General features: G+C 48.8%; 1 protein-coding gene across 1 annotated transcript in view; it reads left to right on the forward strand.

The window, feature by feature from the left end:
• STAB2 (stabilin 2) overlaps positions 1–18,628 on the forward strand; it is a 116,959-nt gene extending 98,331 nt beyond the window's left edge. The window contains exons 55-69 of the mRNA XM_040988004.1: positions 294–423; positions 945–1,094; positions 2,028–2,132; positions 3,381–3,488; positions 5,076–5,269; positions 6,334–6,475; positions 7,972–8,105; positions 10,001–10,166; positions 10,303–10,409; positions 12,583–12,702; positions 13,386–13,526; positions 14,023–14,130; positions 14,873–15,001; positions 16,289–16,405; positions 18,193–18,628. Coding sequence (XP_040843938.1) covers positions 294–423; positions 945–1,094; positions 2,028–2,132; positions 3,381–3,488; positions 5,076–5,269; positions 6,334–6,475; positions 7,972–8,105; positions 10,001–10,166; positions 10,303–10,409; positions 12,583–12,702; positions 13,386–13,526; positions 14,023–14,130; positions 14,873–15,001; positions 16,289–16,405; positions 18,193–18,243 — 1,902 coding nt within the window. The 3' untranslated portion in view covers positions 18,244–18,628. The remainder of the gene's footprint in view (positions 1–293; positions 424–944; positions 1,095–2,027; positions 2,133–3,380; positions 3,489–5,075; positions 5,270–6,333; positions 6,476–7,971; positions 8,106–10,000; positions 10,167–10,302; positions 10,410–12,582; positions 12,703–13,385; positions 13,527–14,022; positions 14,131–14,872; positions 15,002–16,288; positions 16,406–18,192) is intronic.
• The last annotated feature ends 2,358 nt before the right edge of the window (positions 18,629–20,986 follow it).

Here is a 20,986-nt window from a genome sequence, read left to right on the forward strand (position 1 = left end):
CATCACCTGCTCCCTCCCAGAGTGCATGTTGGTGGGAAGCTGGGATTTTAGAAGCAGAGCCAGAACGTTAACGCAGTGTTCCACAATGAGAGGCAGGTGTGCCAGGCAACGTCTTAACTACTATGCCAAATGCCCAGCCCAAAAAGAATTGCCTTCACAAAATATAATAAGCTTGGGCTCCTTGAGAGTTCTGTTTTCTCACTTAAGCAGAACCAGCATCTTCTACCAGAGATTGGACTAGAGTCCAAGTCCACGTGAGTGAAAGTGATGGGCTCATCCCCGCTCTTCCTTAGGTAGCGAAGGAAAAGTGTGACTATCAGCTGCCACAGTTGAAGAGAACCGTGCAAGGCTGCAAGCATCAGTGCGCCCTGGTGATCCGGCTCCGCAGGTGCTGCAAAGGCTACTTCCTGCCAGACTGTCAGGGTGAGCATGCTCTCACTGTGCAGACTGGGAAGTCCCAAACACAGGAGAAATACCCAGACAGAACAATCGGTCTCTCCTTGAAGTGAGGGCCACTCAGAAAAACTGCTGTCATCCCTCAGGTGTGTTCACTGGTTCAGATTTCCAAAATTGTCCCAGAGTATCTTACGGATTCCCACCATAGCAAAAGGGTATGGTCAAACAGGCATGCTGTCATCCCCACTGCCAATTGTCATTCAGAGCTAAGAAAACTGAAAATCAGAGCAGGTTCCTTCCTCAGCCCAGATCAACTCAAATCCTGACCTCCAAATACAGTGTACATTCCAGTCTGTCCCCTGCCAAGTAGAATCCTATCAGATATATGGAGCTCCTCTCCCATAGACCAGTTTATCCTAAGGGAGCACCAATACCCACAGCCACAGTCCCTCCAAGGTAACAAATGTCAAAATCCACAGTGTGCTGTAAAGGGCACTGGGCTGCTCGGGGCCTAGGAGACTAAGTCACTGTGGTGTCATCTCTTCCAGCCTGCCCTGGAGGACCAGACACCCCATGCAACAACCGGGGCGTCTGCGTTGATCACTACTCACCCAACGGACAGTGTACATGCAACACTGGCTTCAACGGGACGGCATGTGAACTGTGCTTGCCAGGGAGATTCGGGCCTGACTGTCAGCGTACGTAGCACTGCCTCCTCAAGGTTCAGTCGGTTTTGTTGGCTGCACATTCCCTGTCTTCCTTCCCACATCACCCACTCCACCTGGAGGCATCTTTTTCCCTTTCTTCTGGCCACACACCCACCCCTATCTGCCCCATCTGCTTTCTCCTCCTTGGTTGCATTCTAAGTTTCTATCCATGGAAAGAGCTTTGTGTGCCCTCTGGTCAACAGGCAAGCTGTAGCTGGACAACAGCCATTCTTTAAGTCATGGAGCCAACATGTATTCATTGAGTCCTTATGGGTATTCCTAGCTAACATCTAGTGAGTGCCTCCTTCATGACATGTGCATATGTCATCCCATATATTCCTCCCAACAACCCTTTGGAGTAGGTCATGTTATACTCCCCAAGGAGCAGAAGAGACCACAGTCTGAAGCAGAGATATGTACTGTCCAGAACACAGTGATTGTTCTAAAGGCCAGGGATGTGGTGGTTTGTGAAGACAGAGAGGCTTAGGGACAAAATCCCAGTTATCAAAGAAGTTAAACAAATTTAAGTAGTTATATAGGATATAAAAACATACGAGTAGGTGGAGGCGTCAATAAGAGACCCTGTTGTAGAAGAGCTCTCACCCTGGGAGTATTTAAGTGTAAAGACCTAGCAGAGGAGGAGCCAGGCATGACAGATCATGCAGGCCAATCATACTTGGAGCCTAGCTGGAAAGTTTTGTAACTCCACTGTCCAGCAATGGTACCCACTAGCCATAGGAGCTATTAAACACTGAAAATGGGTGCTAGTGGGGCTGAACTTGAAATTAGTTTACACTTACATAGCCACATCTATCTACTGTACCAGACAGTTCAAACCAAAGGGTGAACAGGTGGTCAGGGAGCTGGCCAATGGGACCCCAGTATCCAGTAACTGGTGACGCTTCACTTGAATCTGCTCTACAGCCTGCAACTGCTCCGAACACGGACAGTGCGACGATGGAATCAGCGGCTCCGGGCAGTGCCTCTGTGAAGCAGGGTGGACAGGCCGCTTCTGCAACACCCAGACAGGTTTGTCATGGGAGGGCCCAGCCGCTGGCCACACTCAGCCACATAGCAGACCCCACCATGAGCACACACACACACTACATTGCAGGGGTAGGGCCAGGGCTCTGAGGGTTACCTGGGAAAAGAATGACAAAGCATCTGTTTCCATCTCTACATGGAAACAATGATTTGGATGCAGATTCTAGGCTACAGGAAGGTGGCAGCTTGAAAGAGAGCAAGGCAAGATTTAACTCAACCCATGAAAGCAGTATATCTTCTTGTACACTTAGAAAAGATCCCACCCAAAGCCAAGAACTGCAGGACCAGGCAAGGAGGTGGCTCACTGTAGTGGCTCTTTGGGCCCAGATGGAGATTAACATGAAAGCCAGTGATTTCATAGCAAACATAGCCTTTTGCATCCTCAAGACCATGCCTTGAGCTTGACTCTGCCGCTTCCTAGATGAACAGCTTAGATAGCCCACATTTTGGGAGCCCTCACTTGTCTCCTGGAAGGAAAGCTCATGCTACACACTCAGTAAGGGGAGGATGGACAAGATGGTTGAGATCATGGATGTAAAGCACCCAGGATATGCAGGTACTCAAGAGCAGGACTTACTACCATCATTGTCCCAACTTTGTTCTTTATCACACAAGGATCCTACCCTAGGCCCTGTGGCTGGGAGATCTGAGATGTGACAGTGACCCATCCACAAGGATCACTGTCATTTCACTTTCCCTGTCATCACCAGGCTCTTCCTCTGGACTTGAGCCACTGGAGGCTCCAGAAATACCACCTGGCACAATTAGTGTGCCGCCTCCTGCCTCATCCCCTTCACGCCGCTAGCCTCACCCTGCCCATGCACACAGTAGCTCCATCTAATCACCAAAGCTCCAGTCATCTCCCAAGTCCAGCTGTGAGATTTCTCCTCCAACTTGACCAGCTCAATGTAGGACTCCATGTCCTAGGGCCACAGGACTTAGCAAGTTCTTCCATGCTGGCCACATTTTTAAGGTGGAAGCTTATAGTTTGTTGCCATTAAAGCCTGCACATTTCCATGATCAGAGTAACACTGCAGAGTGATCCTTAAAGAGTCATTCTCACATCTTTTGAGATGGACTTTAGCAGACTGAGATGGACTCTAGCAACTTAGCCCATGCTCTGGAAAAATGGGGTACTTATACACAATGACAGGTCAGAGAGTCTTAGAAAAACACCTCACACCCACAGTGGGTACAGCAGGATTGTCACTCCCCTCTTTTCATTTTTTGCAGCTTTTCCCCCAGTGTGTACGCCTCCTTGTTCAGCTCATGCCACCTGTAAGGAGAACAACACGTGTGAGTGCAATTTGAATTATGAAGGTGATGGAATGACATGCACAGGTGAGTCCTCTTCTACATGTGTGAAACAGCACATGGCACAGGAGAGGAGCATGATGTGGTCACAGAGCCTGGCTGCAGTCTGGCTCTTCAATGCCCTGCCTGAGCCACTTCAACAATGAACATGCCTCCCCTCCTTCAATGAGTCAGCTCATGATTGGCCCACCACCTTCCAAATTGAGGCTTTAAAATTATTTTGCAAAAATAGAATGCACTTTATAATGGTCTAACTCCCCCAAGTAATTCAGTGTATAGAAATTCAGAAGGTGTGCACCATGCTGCTTTTTATTTTTTAGAGTTATTTATTTGAAATGATAAGGGATAGAGACAGGGAGAAAAATAAAGAACTCTTCCATCCACTAGTTCCTTCCCATTAGCTGCAAAAGCCAGATCTGGGTCAAGCCAAAGGCAGGAACCGAGAACTCCATCCTGGTTTCCTTTGTGGGTGATAGGGGCTAAAACACTTGGGCCATCTGCTACTGCCTTCTCAGGTGCATTTCAGCAGGGAGCTGGATCAGAAACAGACCAGCTGGGACACCAGTCAGCACTCTCATATGGGATGCCTGTGTTGCACATGGCAACATAACCCATGGCACCACGACACCATCCCTGCACATGGTTATTTGAAGGATTGGGAGAAAAGGGGAGGCAGTATGGCACAGTGGGGAAAGTCAGCCCTTTAGAACTAAGCCAACCTGGAAGCCCAAGCCCTGCCATGTCCAAGATCAGGTAAGCTCTGTGACCCTCCCTTTATTCATCTGTAGAATGGGATTAACAATGTATTTCACAAAATGTGTGATGAGTTTTTAATATTTGGATTATGTACACACAATATATATGTACACACAATCCAAATATTAAAAACTCAAATTCATTCTGTACACTACTACCAAGGTGAGGCTAAGAGGTAGGTGTGGACAGATATCATCAGGCCCAATCTGCAAGGGTGCCCCAGGACAACATTACCAGGGCCAGCACAGAGCCTGCAGAGCATGCACAGACAAGACACTGATATGGAGAGGTTCATGTACTCCCCCGATGCCACTAAGGCCGACACAAAGGCCCGGATACCCAGCTGGAAGCAAATAGAATCCTTGCAGTACTCTGGCTTTCAGTACTATAATGAAAAACCTGAGGCAGGCTACTTTACACAGGTAAGACCCCATTCCATAAATGAATAAACTGAATGCTCAATTCACAAAAGCAAAAGAACTGAAGGAAAGGGGGCTATTTTGGCTAGCAGATTTGGAAGTGACAGGTTGAGGGGCCCCATGTGGTAATGGCCTTCCTGCTGTCAGAGTCTCTTAAGTGGCAAAGAAAAAAACATGGCTAGAGAAAGGAAGCATGTGTTGCTGTGTCTGGTCTATGTGTCTCCCTCTGCTGACAAAGCTACCAGAATCCAGGCCCGTGGGCTTCACCCTGCTGAGCTAAGCCAAATCACTTCCCAAAGGCCTCAGCTGTAAACCCCAGGATGGCTGAAGCTCCCACCCTCTTGTTTCCAATCAATTAATGCCAATCGATCAGTCATCAATGCAGGAAGCCTGAGGAAGCTTTCAAACCACATCCAAATCACCACTTCTGCTCTTGCAGTTGTGAATTTCTGCAAACAGAACAACGGGGGCTGTGCAAAGGTTGCCCGGTGCTCCCAGAAAGGCACCAAGGTCTCTTGCAGCTGCCAGAAGGGCTACCAGGGCGACGGGCACAGCTGCATAGCCATAGACCGTTGTGCAGACGGCCTCAACGGGGGCTGTCATGAACACGCCACCTGCAAAATGACTGGCCCGGTGAGTCACTCATCCCCAGGGAAACGTGGAGCAGCCCCTGTGCCCTGCATAGCCTCACTTCTCCACCTGCCTGGGCCTGCCTACCCATGGATCTCTTCCAAACTTTCTTCCTACCTCAGGCTATTTCTCTTTCAAAAACATGGGCAAATGGCAAGGTGTGGTAGTCTAGAAGTCAACAGGATAATTCATGCCAAATCTGATGATGCCCATGTAAAACCAACTGTTCAGTTACTGGGCCTGTCCCAACATTGCTTTCCTAGTTTTGACAAACACACTGTAGTCCAGTAAGAGACTAACATCTGGGGAAGCCCTACCTGCTATCTTTGCAAATTTCTAAAAATCTAAAATTATTCAAAATAAGAGATTTATTTTTAAAATGTTGGTAAGAAGTGTCATGTAAAGTTAAGGCAAGGGCACTCATTCAAGTCTTGATAAAATGGAATCCACACTCTGTTTATCTGGCGGGGAGACATGATGATAGAAGAGAATATAACCACTGGCAGTTACAAGAATGGACTTAGAGTCCAAAAGCCTTAGAGTCTCAGTTCCGGACTCAGACACGGTTAAGGCTGAGGTCTAGCTATTTATTCTGAGCACATCATACAGCTATTGGGGGGGGGCGGCAATCATTGACCCAGGGGTCACCGAGCACCTGCTGGGGGCTATTAGAGGTGTCAAGAATAACACAGTGAAGAGATGGTAAGGGTCGTGCTTTCCAGAGCTGATGCTCAAGTACAAGGAGGGGCAGGACTCAGAATAAACCCAAGTGTCCATGAGGCTAGCAGAGCCACAAAGAGCACAAGTGAGGTTCACACACTAGAAGGAACCATGGAGCTGTGTTATGGGGTGGTCACTGAGGGCTCCTCTGAGGAATGACACTTGAGGCATGAAGGATGACAGACATTCATCGCCAACCTGTACAGAGGCAAGACAGGCAGGAAGTTGCCTTTCTGGTTCTTTTTGAACATCTGCTATGCTACCCAGTGGTCCCCAGGGCATGGGGTTAGAGAGGGGTGGGGTTCCTGGAGAGCAGGTTGTCTCACCTCCTCCCACTATTCCCACAGGGCAAGCACAAGTGTGAGTGTAAGAGTCACTACGTGGGAGATGGAGTGAGCTGCGAGCCAGAGAAGCTGCCCCTTGACCGCTGCTTACAGGACAATGGGCAATGCCACGCGGATGCCAACTGTGCTGACCTCCACTTCCAGGGTGAGGGGGCCTGGGGCTACTGGCCACAAGTGCCTTCTCCTTCACGCTTGGGAAAGGGACCTGGGCAAAAGAAGAAAAATAAGGCAATGCAAAACAGAGACCATGTGGTGTCCAAATCCACAAAGGCATCGATCAGGAACTGGGCCTTCAGCTGTTAAAACCAGGGAGGGAGCTCAAAGGGAATCCACTATGGCTTTCCCCCATACTTGCTGGTTGCAAGATGTTTTGTAACTCTTGTAACCACTGATGGAAATTAGATCTAGGATATTCATTAACTTAATATAATTAAAAATTGGAGTATTCAATAACCAAGTATTTCACTGAGATGATGGAAAGCCCTATTAGGGCCCACGTCGTGGTAGCTCAACATAAAGATTCCTCCTGTGATGCCAGCATCCCATATGGTCACCAATTCATTTCCCCAGCTGCTCTATTTCCAATCCACCTCTCTAACAATGGACTGAGAAAGCAATGGAAAATAGCCCAAGTACTTGGACAACTGCTACCTATGTGAGACACTTGGAAGAACTCCGGGCTCCAGATTTTAGCCCAGCTCAGCCCCACCTGTTGCCATCATCTATAGTGTAAATCAGCAGATGGAAGATTTCTCTCTTTCCCTCCACTCTCCCTCCTTTCCTTCCCCTTCCCTCTCTCCTTATTATTTATTTGAAAGGTAGTTTTTACAGAGTTAAAGAAAGAGAAGTGCTTCCATTCACTGCCTTACTCCCCAGATGGCCACAATGGGCAGACTTGAGCCGAGCCAATGCTGGGAGCCAGGAACTTCTTCCGGGTTTCCCACATTGATCCTGGGTCCCACATGCTTGGAGCATCCTCTGCTGCCTTTCCAGGCCATAAGCAGGGAGCTGGGTCAGAACTGTAACAGCCAGGAAACAAACCGGTACCCATATGGTATGCTAGCACCACCAAGCAAAGGATAAGCCTGAAGTGCCACCATGTCAGCCCTAAAAAAATGTATTTCTTCAGGTTTATTTATTTGAAAGGCAGAATACAGAGAGAGGGGGACAGAGATTCATCTGCTGATTTGGTCCTCAGATGCCTAAAACAACCTGGATTAGGCCAGACTAAAGTCAGAAACCCAGAACTCCATGTAAATCTCGCACATGGATGACACAAACCCATCTACCAGGGCTGTCAGCTGCTGCTTCCTGTATGAAATGAGATCAGAGCTGTGGAGTAGGCAGGACTCAAACCAGGCACTGTGATAGGGATACTGGCATCTCAAGCAGCAGCTTGACGCCCTGTACCATGGCACCTGCTCCCTTTTTAGTAATATTACTTATTCAAAAGGCAGATCGACAGCAATATATACATGTTTGAAATGCTGTGCTTTACCATGGCAGGAGAGTGGCTTCCAAACACACCCTGGAATAGAGCTTCCACCCCATCCCCTACTCTGAGAGTCCTTCAACATCCTTTGCTGGAAACTCTGCCAACCAGCAGGGCAAGTAGATGATTCCTCCCCCTTCCCCTTCTAGATATCACTGTTGGGGTGTTCCACCTCCGCTCCCCGCTGGGCCAGTACAAGCTGACCTTTGACAAAGCCAGAGAGGCCTGTGCCAATGAGGCTGCAACCATGGCCACCTACAACCAGCTCTCCTATGCCCAGAAGGTGAGTTGTCTGTTGTGAACACAGAGTGAGAGAGGCTGCAGAGGATGGGGCTCAGCCTCTTCTGAAGATGGGGCACACTTGGGCTACTCCCGTCTTGCGGGGCAAGATGCTCTAGAGCCACAATTCATTGTGTCCACTTTAGGAGCATCTACTGCCATGCACTGTGCATGGTGACTCGTTGTGCCACTATTGTCATTTTACAGATAGGGAAACTAAGGTTCAGAAAGCTAAAGTCATAAGAGTCAAGTGACGGCAGATCTAGTATTCAAACATCTTTGACTCCAAAAGTCTACCATTAACCATGATGCTCAACTCTCAATGCTAAGGCTGAGACAGGAAATAAATACTTCACAGATAAAAACCAGAAAGGGATCAGTAATGACAAGCCTGGACAGGATCTCCCTGAAACCTCAAAGCAGCCAAATGTCTCTTAACTAGTTGTAGATCTGTGGCTGGAGGGGCTGTCAAAGGAATACATGTGGGCTGGTCACAGCACAGCAGGTTAAGTTGTGTCCCAAGCACCACTTTGTGTCCCCAGTCCTCAGCCTGATTCAGTTTCCCAACAATGCACCTGGGAAGTAGAGCCAGTGCCAAGTCCTTGGGCCCCTGACATGTATGTGGGAGATCTAGGTGGAGTTCCTGGCTCCTGATATCAGCCTGGCCCTTTCCTGGCTGTTGAAGATTTTGGGGAGTGAACCTGTGGATGCAAGATCTCCCCCTCTTTTTCCTCTTCCCACATGGTACGATTTTAGGACTCTTCTCAAACTTCCATCACTACCAGCTCTGCCTTTCTTCACATCTGAAATTTACAAAGGAGCAAAGTTTTTGATTCCAGGACAAGCATTTGAGATCAGGGGAATCTGATTACCTGCTCCCTTGCTTGCTGCTTGGGTGTCTTCTTAATCAAGTCACTGAAACTGCCGTCCTACCTGGCATGTTTGTGTTAGGAATAACGGCAAAAGGAACAGTAGAAGCTCAACTCCTGAGACTATGATGAGATCTGGATAGATTGTCTGGGTTGGAATATGCTCCTTGCTGACTGTATGCCTTTGAGCAAGTTCACTTTTTGGATAAAGGTGTTGACACATCATATGCCCTTGTGAGAAAGTCTGAGTAAGCTTTCCATAGCTGTTACAATGATGGTGATGGATGGTGGTGGGGTGATATGCGGATGGTCATGATGATGCCTATGATGATGATAATAGTGGTGAAGAAAGTGTGGATGATGGAGAATTAGAATTCTAACATCAGTCTTTTTTTTTTAAAGATTTATTTATTTTCATTGGAAAGTCAGATACACAGAGAGGAGGAGAGACAGTGAGAAAGATCTTCTGTCTGATGATTCACTTCCCAAATGAGCGCAACGGCCAATGCTGTGCCGATCCGAAGCCAGGATCCAGGAACTTCTTCCAGGTCTCCCACACTGGTGCAGGGTCCCAAGGCTTTGGGCCATCCTTGACTGCTTTCCCAGGCCACAAGCAGGGAGCTGGATGGGAAGTGGAGCTACTGGGATTAGAACCGGCACCCATATGGGATCCCAGCGCGTTCAAGGTAAGGACTTTAGCCACTAGGCCATGCTGCCGGGCCCCTAACATCAGTCTTAATAACCACAAATAGAATTTGTATCTGAAGTAAATGGCTGATAGTAAATTCTTTGACAGAGAACAGAATTGAGTAAGAAGGACTTACACACCTACAAAAAAAAATACATGGTACTTTCATTCAAGCAATTACTGATTGATGATTCAATCAACAAAATTAGAATGCCAGGCACAGGGTTAAAAACAGGTCAAATGAAGCTGACCCCATGGAGCTTTTAGCTTGGTGGAGGAAATATACATCAACCAAATGACCCCAAACTTGAGCTGATCTAGCCATCATCTGTGTCCCTGCAGGCCAAGTACCACCTCTGTTCAGCAGGTTGGCTAGAGAGTGGACGGGTTGCCTACCCTACAGCCTATGCTTCTCCAAACTGTGGCTCGGGTGTCGTTGGAATAGTGGACTATGGCCCTAGACCCAACAAGAGTGAAATGTGGGATGTCTTCTGCTATAGGATGAAAGGTAACTGCCCAAGCTATAATCTAGGTCCTGGGTCATGTGCCACTGATTGGTCAGCCAATCGCGAACAGGGAAGCCTATGCCCCTGCATTACTGGGGTAGAACCCTGCACGTGAGTGTGTGTGTGTCTGCCCTCCAGATGTGAACTGCACCTGCAAGGAAGGCTATGTGGGAGATGGATTCTCGTGCAGTGGAAACCTGCTACAGGTCCTGATGTCCAGCCCTTCGCTCACCAACTTCCTCAAGGTAAGGATCAGACAGACAGACTGCTTGGGTTTGCCTCAAGCAGGTAGAGGTTGCCAAGGGCTTGTGTTTGTGACTGAGAGTGTGGGCACAGGACCACATGCATGAGTTCAAAGCTTGGGTTTCACACTCATTTGCTACATCATGCTAAGCATTACCTTCGTTGCTGTGATTCAGTTTTCTCATCTATAAATTGGGATGATGGTACCAGCTTTGTAGAGTCATTGTTGTACTTGGGTGGGGTAATACTTGTGAAGCACTTAGACCAGTGTCAGCACATGGAAAACCTATTTTTATCAATTATTTATGAAAGATTGATTTATTTGCCTGAAAGGCAGAGTTACAAAAAGGGAGAGACAGATTTTCAATCTACTGTTCATTCTTCAGCTGGCTAAGAGCTAGGCCAGTCCGAAGCTGTGGGCCAGGAGCTTCTTCTAGGTTTCCCACATGGGTGCAGAGGTCTAGAAACTTGGGTCATCCTCTGCTGCTTTCCCAGGCATACTAGTTAGGAATCTGGATCAGAAATGAAGCAGCTGGAACTTGAACCAGAGCCCTTTGGAACGTCAGCACCACAGGTGGTGGCTTCACCATCTATGCCACAGCTCTGGTTCCCAGAAAGCCTATTCTGATGGCACCTAATGGCACTGTGTCTGCATCCAGAATAGTTACAAAGGGGATCTGCAGGGATCCAACTCTTCTATCTTCATCAACAGCATGCCCAGGAAGTCATATCCATATTCAACAACATTCAACAAAATATGCCCAATGAAAAGAAAGCCCCATCTGGAGAAGGATTTGGTGCTGATTGCTCAGACCTGAACCAGTGGTAACAGCACCAGTACAGCCAAGTCTCCCTGCACACTGACAGTACTCAGGGTGCCACACCAAGTCCCCTGTGAGATCGGGCAGGAGTCCCTGGAGCGTAAGCACCACAGGGGAAGCAGTTTGCCTGCCTTGACCACCCCTGTATCCCCCCCACCTTAGATAATAGCTGGCACTTGACAGGTGCTCAGTAAAACTCTTACTAAAAGCAATAAACCTCATAGACCCTCATGAACTGCTTCTGCTACAATTCCAATGTTTTAGATTTTTTAAAATGAGGCATAGCAAGATCAAGGCCACAGCTGAACACCCCAAAGTTGAATTCAAACCCAGGCTATGTAGTGCAAGACTTCACGTCATCCTTCATGGAGGGGAACAAGAATAGCCAATGATGAAGCCACCATTCCCAGCAGAACCAATAAGCAAGAACCTTAGGGGAGGGGATGTGGAGGACTGGGCATGGGTATAGGACATGCAGGGTCCAAAAGCTCCAAAATAGTGAGAGGCCAAAGGTGACTCCTGGTATAATAAAATCAGGGTACCACAAAGATGCTGAAGATAAGCACCAACCCAGCATTTCTGCTGTCTGGGAGCATGGCCTGTGACAGTGTTTCAGTGCCAGAACAAAGCCGTTTGGCAAATTCTTCAGCCTCCCTGCACTGATGGCCTCATCTCCAAAGACAGCACTGACCTAGGCAGAGCAATTTGTTAACATTTGCCCCGTATTTACTGGGCACTTACTATGTGTGCAAGATGTGTCAGTGAACAAAACGAAGAACAAAAAGTAAATATGCAGAAGGCTAGAAGGTGATAAATGCTATGAGAAAAGACCCAGCAGAGGGCAGGAGCAGTACAGGGTCATATTTTGCATCACGATGGGGGAAGTCTTGTAAAAAGATAAATGAGCCAGATCTAAATGGAAAATGAGCTGGTCAAGCCGAGATCACTACAGGCAGAAGGAACAACTGAGCACAGAATAACCAATCTGAGTAGCAGCAAGGGAACCAGTGTGGTTGGAAGGAGAGGCTGGCCAGGCATGGGGCCCACAGAGGAGCAGGCCAACGGCTTGGGTCTTACAGGCTACTTGGCTTTTCCTCTGGAGAGGAGTCCTGCTTAGAGGACAGGCAACATAAGACTCAATTTACATCTCGCAGGATGGCCAAGGCCATCGCATTGAGGATGAGGATTTACTAGGTGTCCCTCAGACTCTGCCCAGGAGCAGCCAGAAAACAGCAGAGGAGTTGGGGCTGTTGTCAGAAGCAGCTGCAGTTGCTGAAGCCCTGCCCTCTCTCCAGCCCTCCAAGACCTTCACAGGCTAAGGCTGGGGTCCTGACGGTGTCCTTCATCCCCCCAGGAAGTGCTGGCCTATTCCAACAGCTCCATCAGAGGCCAGGAGTTTCTGAAACACCTGACAGACCTGTCATTCCGCGGGACCCTATTTGTGCCAGAGAACAGTGGGCTGGGGGAAAACGAGGTGAGTCATATCCCCTTGGCTGGGCCTAGACAGGTGCACAGCCTTTACTTGTTAAAGGAAAAAAAAATCCTCATATAACCTTTTGAGGTCACTTCTATATTCCATACTTCTTAAGGTTAAAAAAAAAAAAAAACACCACAGCCTAAAACCCCAAAGGCAAACCCAGGCAAAGGCAAGCCCAGGCATGCTCTTACCCTAAGAGCAGAAAATCAGAGTGGCAAGTGCAAGCCATAGTCCTGCACAGGTTTTCAAGCCTGTTGGGCCAAGAAGCTAGCATGGCATTTGTCAACAGGTCACATAGTTGAGTGGGAAGCTCTCAGAGGTACCTGACCAAGGGCAAGAACACAAGGAGGGTTAAGAACTGGGGCTCTTAATGTCATCAGTCTGTGGTGGTACCCCGGGTATTGGCAGCATTTATTCAGCCCACCTGCTAATGGCTGGCCTGTAGGCTGTTGGCCCCGGGTCTTACTCAACCACCTAAAGGGTAGGCAGAGGAATGTATCTGCCCACCTGCTCTTCCCAGGATACCACCTGGGAGCTCTGCTGGAGATAAGAGGTAACTTTCAACCCCATATGCTACTGTAGATGGACTGACACAGCAGTCTAAAGCTTGGGGGCACTTCACACTTCCAGCTACTCTTTGGTATTGAACGGCCATTCTTGAGTTTTTCCTCTTTTCTCAGACCCTTTCTGGACGAGATATTGAGCACCACCTCACCAATGTCAACATCTTCTTTTACGATGACCTTGTCAGCGGCACAATCCTGCAGACAAGGCTGGGAAGCCAGCTGCTCATCACCTCCAGCCAGGATCAGCCCCAGCTGGTAGGCCAAGTCTTCTGGATGTATTGATGCGCAATAGATGCCAACCATAATGTGAAAGTAAACTCTAACCCTTCAGCTAGAGGGTGATACCCACCACAGCATACCAAACCACAGCTAGGGAGCCCTTGCCCTTTGGAAATCCAGCCAGCTTCGAAACTAGTGATGTGGAATGACAATGAAGTTATCGATTTCCTCCTCTGATAGTGCTACAGGCAGAAAGGGTCTACCTGCTTACAATGGACAGCTGAGCCTGAGAATTAAACTGATTTAAGAGGAGAAAAGCATCAGAAACTTACTTAACATTTTACCTGTTCAAGAGAATCCTAAGGAAAATAAAGTCAGTTCATCAGCACAGAATGACCAGGATTTTCTGGGCCTCAGGCAGCAAGCAGGTGTCCTGTGAAGCCCATTGATGAGGGGGCCTGAACAACTCCTTCCACAAAAATGCTAGATGGCCACAGGCCTCTATCCCCCACTCTTCTCATTTCCCTAGAAGGAGACGAGGTTTGTTGATGGAAGAGCCATCGTGCAGTGGGACATCTTTGCCTCCAATGGGATTATTCATGTGCTTTCCAGGCCTTTAAGAGCACCGCCTGGCCCCAAGGTGAGTACCCAGGATTTGGGGGGAGTGGGGAGCTCTGTCTACCTTCTCCCTCCTCTGGACACTGGCAGAACCTCCCACACTCAAGGCAACTTTCAATGTTGCCCAGCTGTGTGTCATCCCATCCCCACTTCCGTGTATTAGCAGCTGGTCACCACTGAAGTTTGTTGAATGAAATCAGCAGAACAGGCCAGGGTAGCAAGAAATCCAGAGTTCTGGCATGACCTCTCCATTTACACTGTTTCTGAGCCCCAATAATGGCCTCCCCTCCAAGCAGAGGTCACTAAAACCTTCCCTGGGCTTGGAGGAGGAGTAGAAGTTAATAAATGTGAAATAATTTTAAGCCTCTGACACACAGTCTCTTAATTGTGATCACTGTGATTGGTATACTAACTTCTTCCAAAAGCCTGAAGGAGGAATGAGTAGCTTGCAGCAAGTCCCATAGCATGATGTGTGAGCACATAAGCTCCAAAACCAGACTGGATTCAAAGCTTGTTTCTGCCACTAAGTGGCTGTGTGCCACCAGGCAAGTGCTTAACCTCTCAGTTCTACCATATGAGAGTACTAACAGCTGTCCCCAGTTGTTCAGGTCACTAACTTATGTGGCAGCTCAGAATGAGCCCTGGCAAGAGTAATCACTACAGACATGCTAGCTTGTCGTTATTTTTATACCAGCAGACTCCAAGATGTCCTTTTGAGGAACGCACTAGCTTTATGAACAGGTCCTTTTCTTTTCTGTGTTCAGACTTCAACCCATACTGGCTTTGGAACTGGGATCTTCCTTGCCATCATCCTAATCTTAGGAGCTGTGGCTTTGGGGGCTTACTCTTACTTCCGACTGAACCTCAGACGAATTGGCTTCCAGCATTTCAAGGTAAGGGAGAAAAACAGGAACAAGATGTGAGGGTCCATTCCACCATCCAGCCCCCAGTCTGGGCTACTTTTGCTGCCTGGCTGCTCTAGTGACCTTGTCCAGGAACTGGCGCTGGACACAGCAGCAGGAGTAGCCCCATGCCACGGCATGCTGGGTGGGGTCTCCTGGAATAATGGCAGCTCTAGACCCCTCTTTCTGGGTGAAGAGGGTGAGGGACTGTCACCTTCTGGTCTACATGCCAGAGCTGTGGCCTGGAGGTAAATTCACCAAGTGCCAGGAGTTCTATCCACCAGACAAGCAGCCACCATGATCTTGGACTTCAAGACTGATTCTGAGGGTTGAGGTATGGTTCAAGGGGACCTGCAAAGTCAGAGGTCTCATGCTGCAGCCAGCCCCACTCAGTTTCCACTACTGGAAGAGCAGTCATCTCCAGGTGAGCAGCAGCCTCTGGGCTGATATAGCATGACCCTGGGAACTGGGGTGCATGGAGCACAGCAGTCCAACACCCTTCCTCATGTACTGTGGGCAGGCCTTCCCTGGCCCAGCCTCCCTGCTGTGGTCCACCTCCTTCCCCCACATAACAGCACAGTCGCAAGCCCCAAAGTGTCCAGTAGAGTCTATTCCTGTTGCCTTATCTACTCATCAGACTAACTCAGAACACAATGGAGCTTCATTCGGATCATGGTTAGGAAAGATGGAATAGTCCTTTTGGCTGCTGGGGACTCTTGGAGGAGGCCCAAGAAGGCACAAGGTTTCATGTGGCAAAACAGAGCATCCTAGCTCAGGTGTCTCTTCTTCATAGAAAGTCCATGGGACAAGGGCCCCACCTTTATGGCCACAATTATGGCCAAGGTCAGAGGAAGGTCCCACCTTCTTTTTAAAGCCTCAACATGGGGAATGAGTTCCCAGGAGAGTCTGACAGGGACACATCATTTTCGCCAAAGTGTCCAGACCCTATAATTCTTCTTCTATTAAGTTCAAGGGCAGTCTTCACCATGCCAGGGTGATAGAACAGTGGTTACCCTTGGTGGGCTGAAGAGAGAACAAGCAGCAAGGAACATGAGCACAGGCCCTACATACTGATATGGGCGGCTGCCACTCCTGGGTAGACCCATCACCAAGCTAACTCTTAAAACTGGTGCGTCTTGTATCAGTCACATCTCCAAACACTATTAAAACACAAGAACTCGCAAGGCACAGACCATGACTTGCCCCAGCTGCCAACCTGGGCGAGTCGCCCTCCACTTGAGGACACTCCAGGTGCTTAGCCCTTGTCTTTTTAAACAGTCAGAAGAGGACATTGACGTTGGGGCTCTGAGTAAGCGGCAGCCTGAAAATATCTCAAACCCCATGTATGAGAGCACAACCTCAGTGGCCCCAGAGCCTGCCTACGACCCATTTGTGGTAAGCAAGCATTTTTCTTTCCTCTGGGATGGGATCACCTGGGGTGCGGAGAGAGGTTGGAGCACAGTGTGCCCCCCCCCAAAAGCCATTTCTAGCAGGTGTCTCTGACACCAAGTCTAAAGAAAAGGCCAGTTTTGCAAACTGAAACCTTGTGGTTGTTCGGTTGCTGGTGTCTTGTGGGTAGAAGCGTCAAACTGCAGGTAGGGGAATGCTGGAGGTCATTGCCCCAATCCCGTAACCAGGCAAGCCATCACAACAAAAAACACCCCTAGGCAAAATTCTGCAGCAAAGAGAGGCAGCAGATGAACCGCAAGACACAGACCTTAAAAGAGATGCTTCCCCCACGGATGATGCTTTGCGTTTATGTTGACGTAGTGATCCAAGGCTCTTCTTACTGCGAGAACTCCAAGTCTTCGATGAGGCCCTTCATAGACATGGATGCCCTACTCTGGTTTGTGAAGGAACTATTGGTGCCCGGCTTAGTGATCCCTGAGCTTAGATGGGTGCCCCTTCAGAATGGTTATGGAAGAAGGTACACCTGCCTGTAGGTCATTACCAATTCTTGGTGCAGAAGTGGGCTAAAATGTAATTTTTTTAGGCTCCTGTAGCGAACAAAAAACCCGATGGCCAATGCACTGAGTGTCCCTGTTTGCCCAACAGTGAGCTGACACATTGCCCTGCACGTGCTTGCAGCCCTCGTGCAGTGTTAACCAAAGCCAGTCGGCTGCTGCATGCAATGGCTTCGTATACAACTAAACCATGCCCACCCCACCTTACACAGTGACTCAGTGGTTGTGAACTGGTATTGAAACATCCCAAAAAAAGTCACCTTACCTCGCCTTTGGATTTGGACAGTGCAGTAGACAACTTATCTTGGCGTACTTCAAAAAATGTTGTCCTATAGTGTCTGTGGCAGATTTAATGCATGAGTGTTTCTAACAGTTTGAAAAAATTAACCAGATCACAAACAATGTTTGTCTTCAAATCTAGTTTCTGGCCCAAATTTTAAGGTTAGGTCCAGGTAAATTACATTTATTAACTGACAGGAGCTTGTATTCTATTGCAACAAGCTTCCTTTAAAAAGCAGAGAACACTATCCAGCTTGTGGGAGCACCCTATGTTCCTGACAGCCGTCGTCACACAGGGGCTCTGTCAGAGCCACCTGACATGAGGAGCAGAGCACCCAGAGACAGGATACACCCACCTCTTCAGATCAGCTAGCACAAAGAGCCAGTAACAGGCGCCCCAACCCCACAGCATCAGCCTCACGAGTGACACACCAGCATCTCATGCTTTCTTTGCCCAGTCACCCTAATGCCCCTGAGTTTACCTTGGACAAACTTTTGCTAACACACAGCAGCCCGCTCACAGAGCCACCTAGCATCAAAGATGGCAAGTGGGCTGGAGGTGGCTGCCCCTCCAAAGTGGCTTCTGATGTATGCTCAGAAGTCAGCCTGCACCAGGATGTAAGTCCACCTCATACCTTGCTAAGCCTAGCATCTAACTTGCCCTTCACACAGCACCCAAGTGAAGGTGGTCCACCCAGAGCCATGAGCTCCAGGCAGCAGTAGCCAAATGGGCATCCACACCAGGCAGCTCCCACCACTCTACCAACCCACTTCCCAATGCAAGGTCTCCTGGCACATGTGTGTTCATGAAATGCTTAAGAAGCAGGACACCGGCCTCCATCCCTTAGCCATAGGAGTATTCAACCTAGAAGGATTCACCAAACCCTCATTAAGGGTGTCCCAGCTCTTTCTCTCACGCTCATTCTCTCTCTCTCTTAGGACTCAGACGAACAGCCACTGGAGAGCAGTGACCCCTTGGGGGCACTGTGAGGGCCTGCAATGAGCAGTGGCCTTCGCCCACCACCACTGGGCCTGTGGCGCCTCAACGAGAAAGCTGTCAACTGTGAACTCCTAGCACTATGGCCTTTGGGCACGTAAGGTCCCTGGGCATCTTACAGTAACAAGCAGGACCTTACCTCTCGTTCCATCTGGGGGCAGGAGGTATTTTGTTTCCATAGGTGAGGGATCTACTGAGTCCACACAGGGGTCTTTTCCCTCCTCTGAGCCTCCACAGTCCCGTCTGTCCCCCTCAGATGACCCTCACCACAGTAACTGTAACCTTATTCGTCAGACTGTAAGCTACTGAAGGCAGCAACTGGCCTCATTCACCCAGCACATGAAATGTGCTTAATAAATGTTTATGCAGCAATGAGATCACTCTGGTGTCTGGGGAAACAAAAGCTTTTAACACAGATGGGGTTCAATCTGAAGGTAAAAATGTCCTTATTGGGCCTTTCCAGTGAACGAGCATCTGCCTTCTGCATTTTGTTTTCTTAAACTCAGTTTCATTTGCTTGCTTGCTTGAGTGTCCACTCTAAGGCTTGGTAATCACAGGGACACAATACTGCATACCCACTGGGATGGCTGCAATCAAGAACACAGAAGCAGGGCCCAGTAGCATGGCCTAGCGGCTGAAGTCCTCACCTTGAACGTGCCGGGATCCCACAGGGCACTAGTTTGTGTTCCCGGAAGCCCCCACTTCCCATCCAGCTCTCTGCTTGTGGCCTGGGAAAGCAGTCGAGGATGGCCCAAACCCTTGGGACTCTGCGCCCATGTGGGAGACCTGGAAGAAGTTCCTGGATCCTGGCTTCGGATCGGCATGGCATCGGCCGTTGCGCTCACTTGGGGAGTGAATCATCGGATGGAAGATCTTCCTCTCTGTCTCTCCTCTTCTCTGTATATCTGACTTTCCAATAAATAAATAAATTTAAAAAAAAAAAGAACACAGAGGCATAACAGAAACATCAGAAAGGTATGGAGAAACTGGGACCCTCATACACCATTGCTTGGAATGTCACATGTGAGGCAGCCTTAAAAGGGGGCAGGCATTCGGTGGAGTGGGTGGGTTGCCACACCAGCATGCCCTAGAGGAGTGCCTGGTTCAGGTTTTGCCACTCCATGCTGGAGTCAGCAGATGATGGCCCAAGCCAAGCCCCTGCCATCCACATGGGAGGCCCACTTTGGGCTCCTGGCTCTGGCTTGGCCCAACCCTGAGTGTTGTGAGCATTTGGAAGAATAAAGCAGTGAATAGAGGATCTTTCTCCAACTGTCCTTTCAAAAAAAAAAGCTATTACTGATTTTATTTTCAAGTTAGCACAATTGATCCAGAAACCCAACTCCTAGTTATATCCTCACACCCACAGGGGCATCATTCTACTAGCCAGAGAAAGCCCAAATGTCCATCACCTGACATGGAAGATCAAATGTACAAGAGCAGAGCCCGGCTACCGCCCCGAGCTGGGATCCCGATGCGCAGCAGCAGACAGGCTGGGGCCTCCTAAGAGGAGAAAAAGGCATGCCATGTTAGGTTACAGCTTTAAGCAAGGAAAACAATACCTGGGTACAACCAAGTCACAGGCTTAAAAAGAAAGGTGCACTCAACAAAGCTCTTATCCCAGTTGATCAGGACCATCTTCCCTGTTAATTGTCGCAAGCTTCTGTTATTTGTGCCCAATGATCAGCAAGTCCTATTACCGGCAGGACCTTAGCCCTGGGGACACATAAGGGGGTGTGTATATGATAAGAACTAGGTTAGGTTCCACAATGGCTGAATGGGGTAAGTATATGCTGATTTGGGCTGGGGAGGGTTAGAGAGGGAGAGGCAGCCATCCTGGGTGACAGGTGTAGACAGCTGAGTGGCAAGGAAATTGCAGAGGGCACAAAGATGCTATGAAGTAGCAGAGATAGCTGGATGGTGCAGCAGGGGCTAGAATTACTACCTATGACAGGAGCTCTGCAGAAGGAAGGTGGTGAGGAGGGGGCAGCCATCAGAGCTCCAGTGACATCGCCTAACATAGCAAACCATGGAATCCGCAGTCTGTGTTCCAAACACAAACTGGAAGATTTCCCTTGCCTGGCAGAGACCTTAAGACTGCAAATTTGCCTCACATGACAGGCACCTGGCTAAGTCAGAGCACAACCCTGGCTCTCTATGGGCCTTCCATTTAATCTTACACCATGAACTCACTTCACAGGTTCCATCGGGAAAATAAGTCCATGTTTCCCACGGACTTAGCATCTCGCTAAGTCCAGAAAAAAAAAGTCCATGTTATCCACTGAGCTGGCACCACACTGGTACTGGCAAGAAAACAGATCTATGTTCCCCAGTGACTCAAAGTCTAGATCAGAGAACAAGCAAGGAACTGGATACTAACTGGAAACTGAGAAACCCTCCACAGACCTGAGAAGCAAGCCACAATGGAAAACTCACGCTGCCTCTAAGGGGTGGGAGTCTGGAGCTTCTTCTGGTCTCCCATGTGGGTGCAGGATCCCAAGGCTTTGGGCTGTCCTTGACTGCTTTCCCAGGCCACATACAGGGAGCTGGCTGGGAAGCAGGGCTGCCGGAATTAGAACCAGCACCCACATGGGACCCCGACAGGTGCAAGATAAGGACTTCAGCCTCTAGGCTACCATGCCAGGCCCAGAAAATACATTTTTTAAAATGATCATAAGGCTACTAAAAAACAACAAGCAGCAGAGATTCTTAAATGTGCACGGAGAAACAGATAACCTT

Source organism: Ochotona curzoniae, unplaced genomic scaffold (assembly GCF_017591425.1).
Source record: "Ochotona curzoniae isolate NIBS_2020 unplaced genomic scaffold, NIBS_Ocur_1.0 contig_1014, whole genome shotgun sequence".
Lineage (NCBI taxonomy): Eukaryota > Metazoa > Chordata > Mammalia > Lagomorpha > Ochotonidae > Ochotona > Ochotona curzoniae.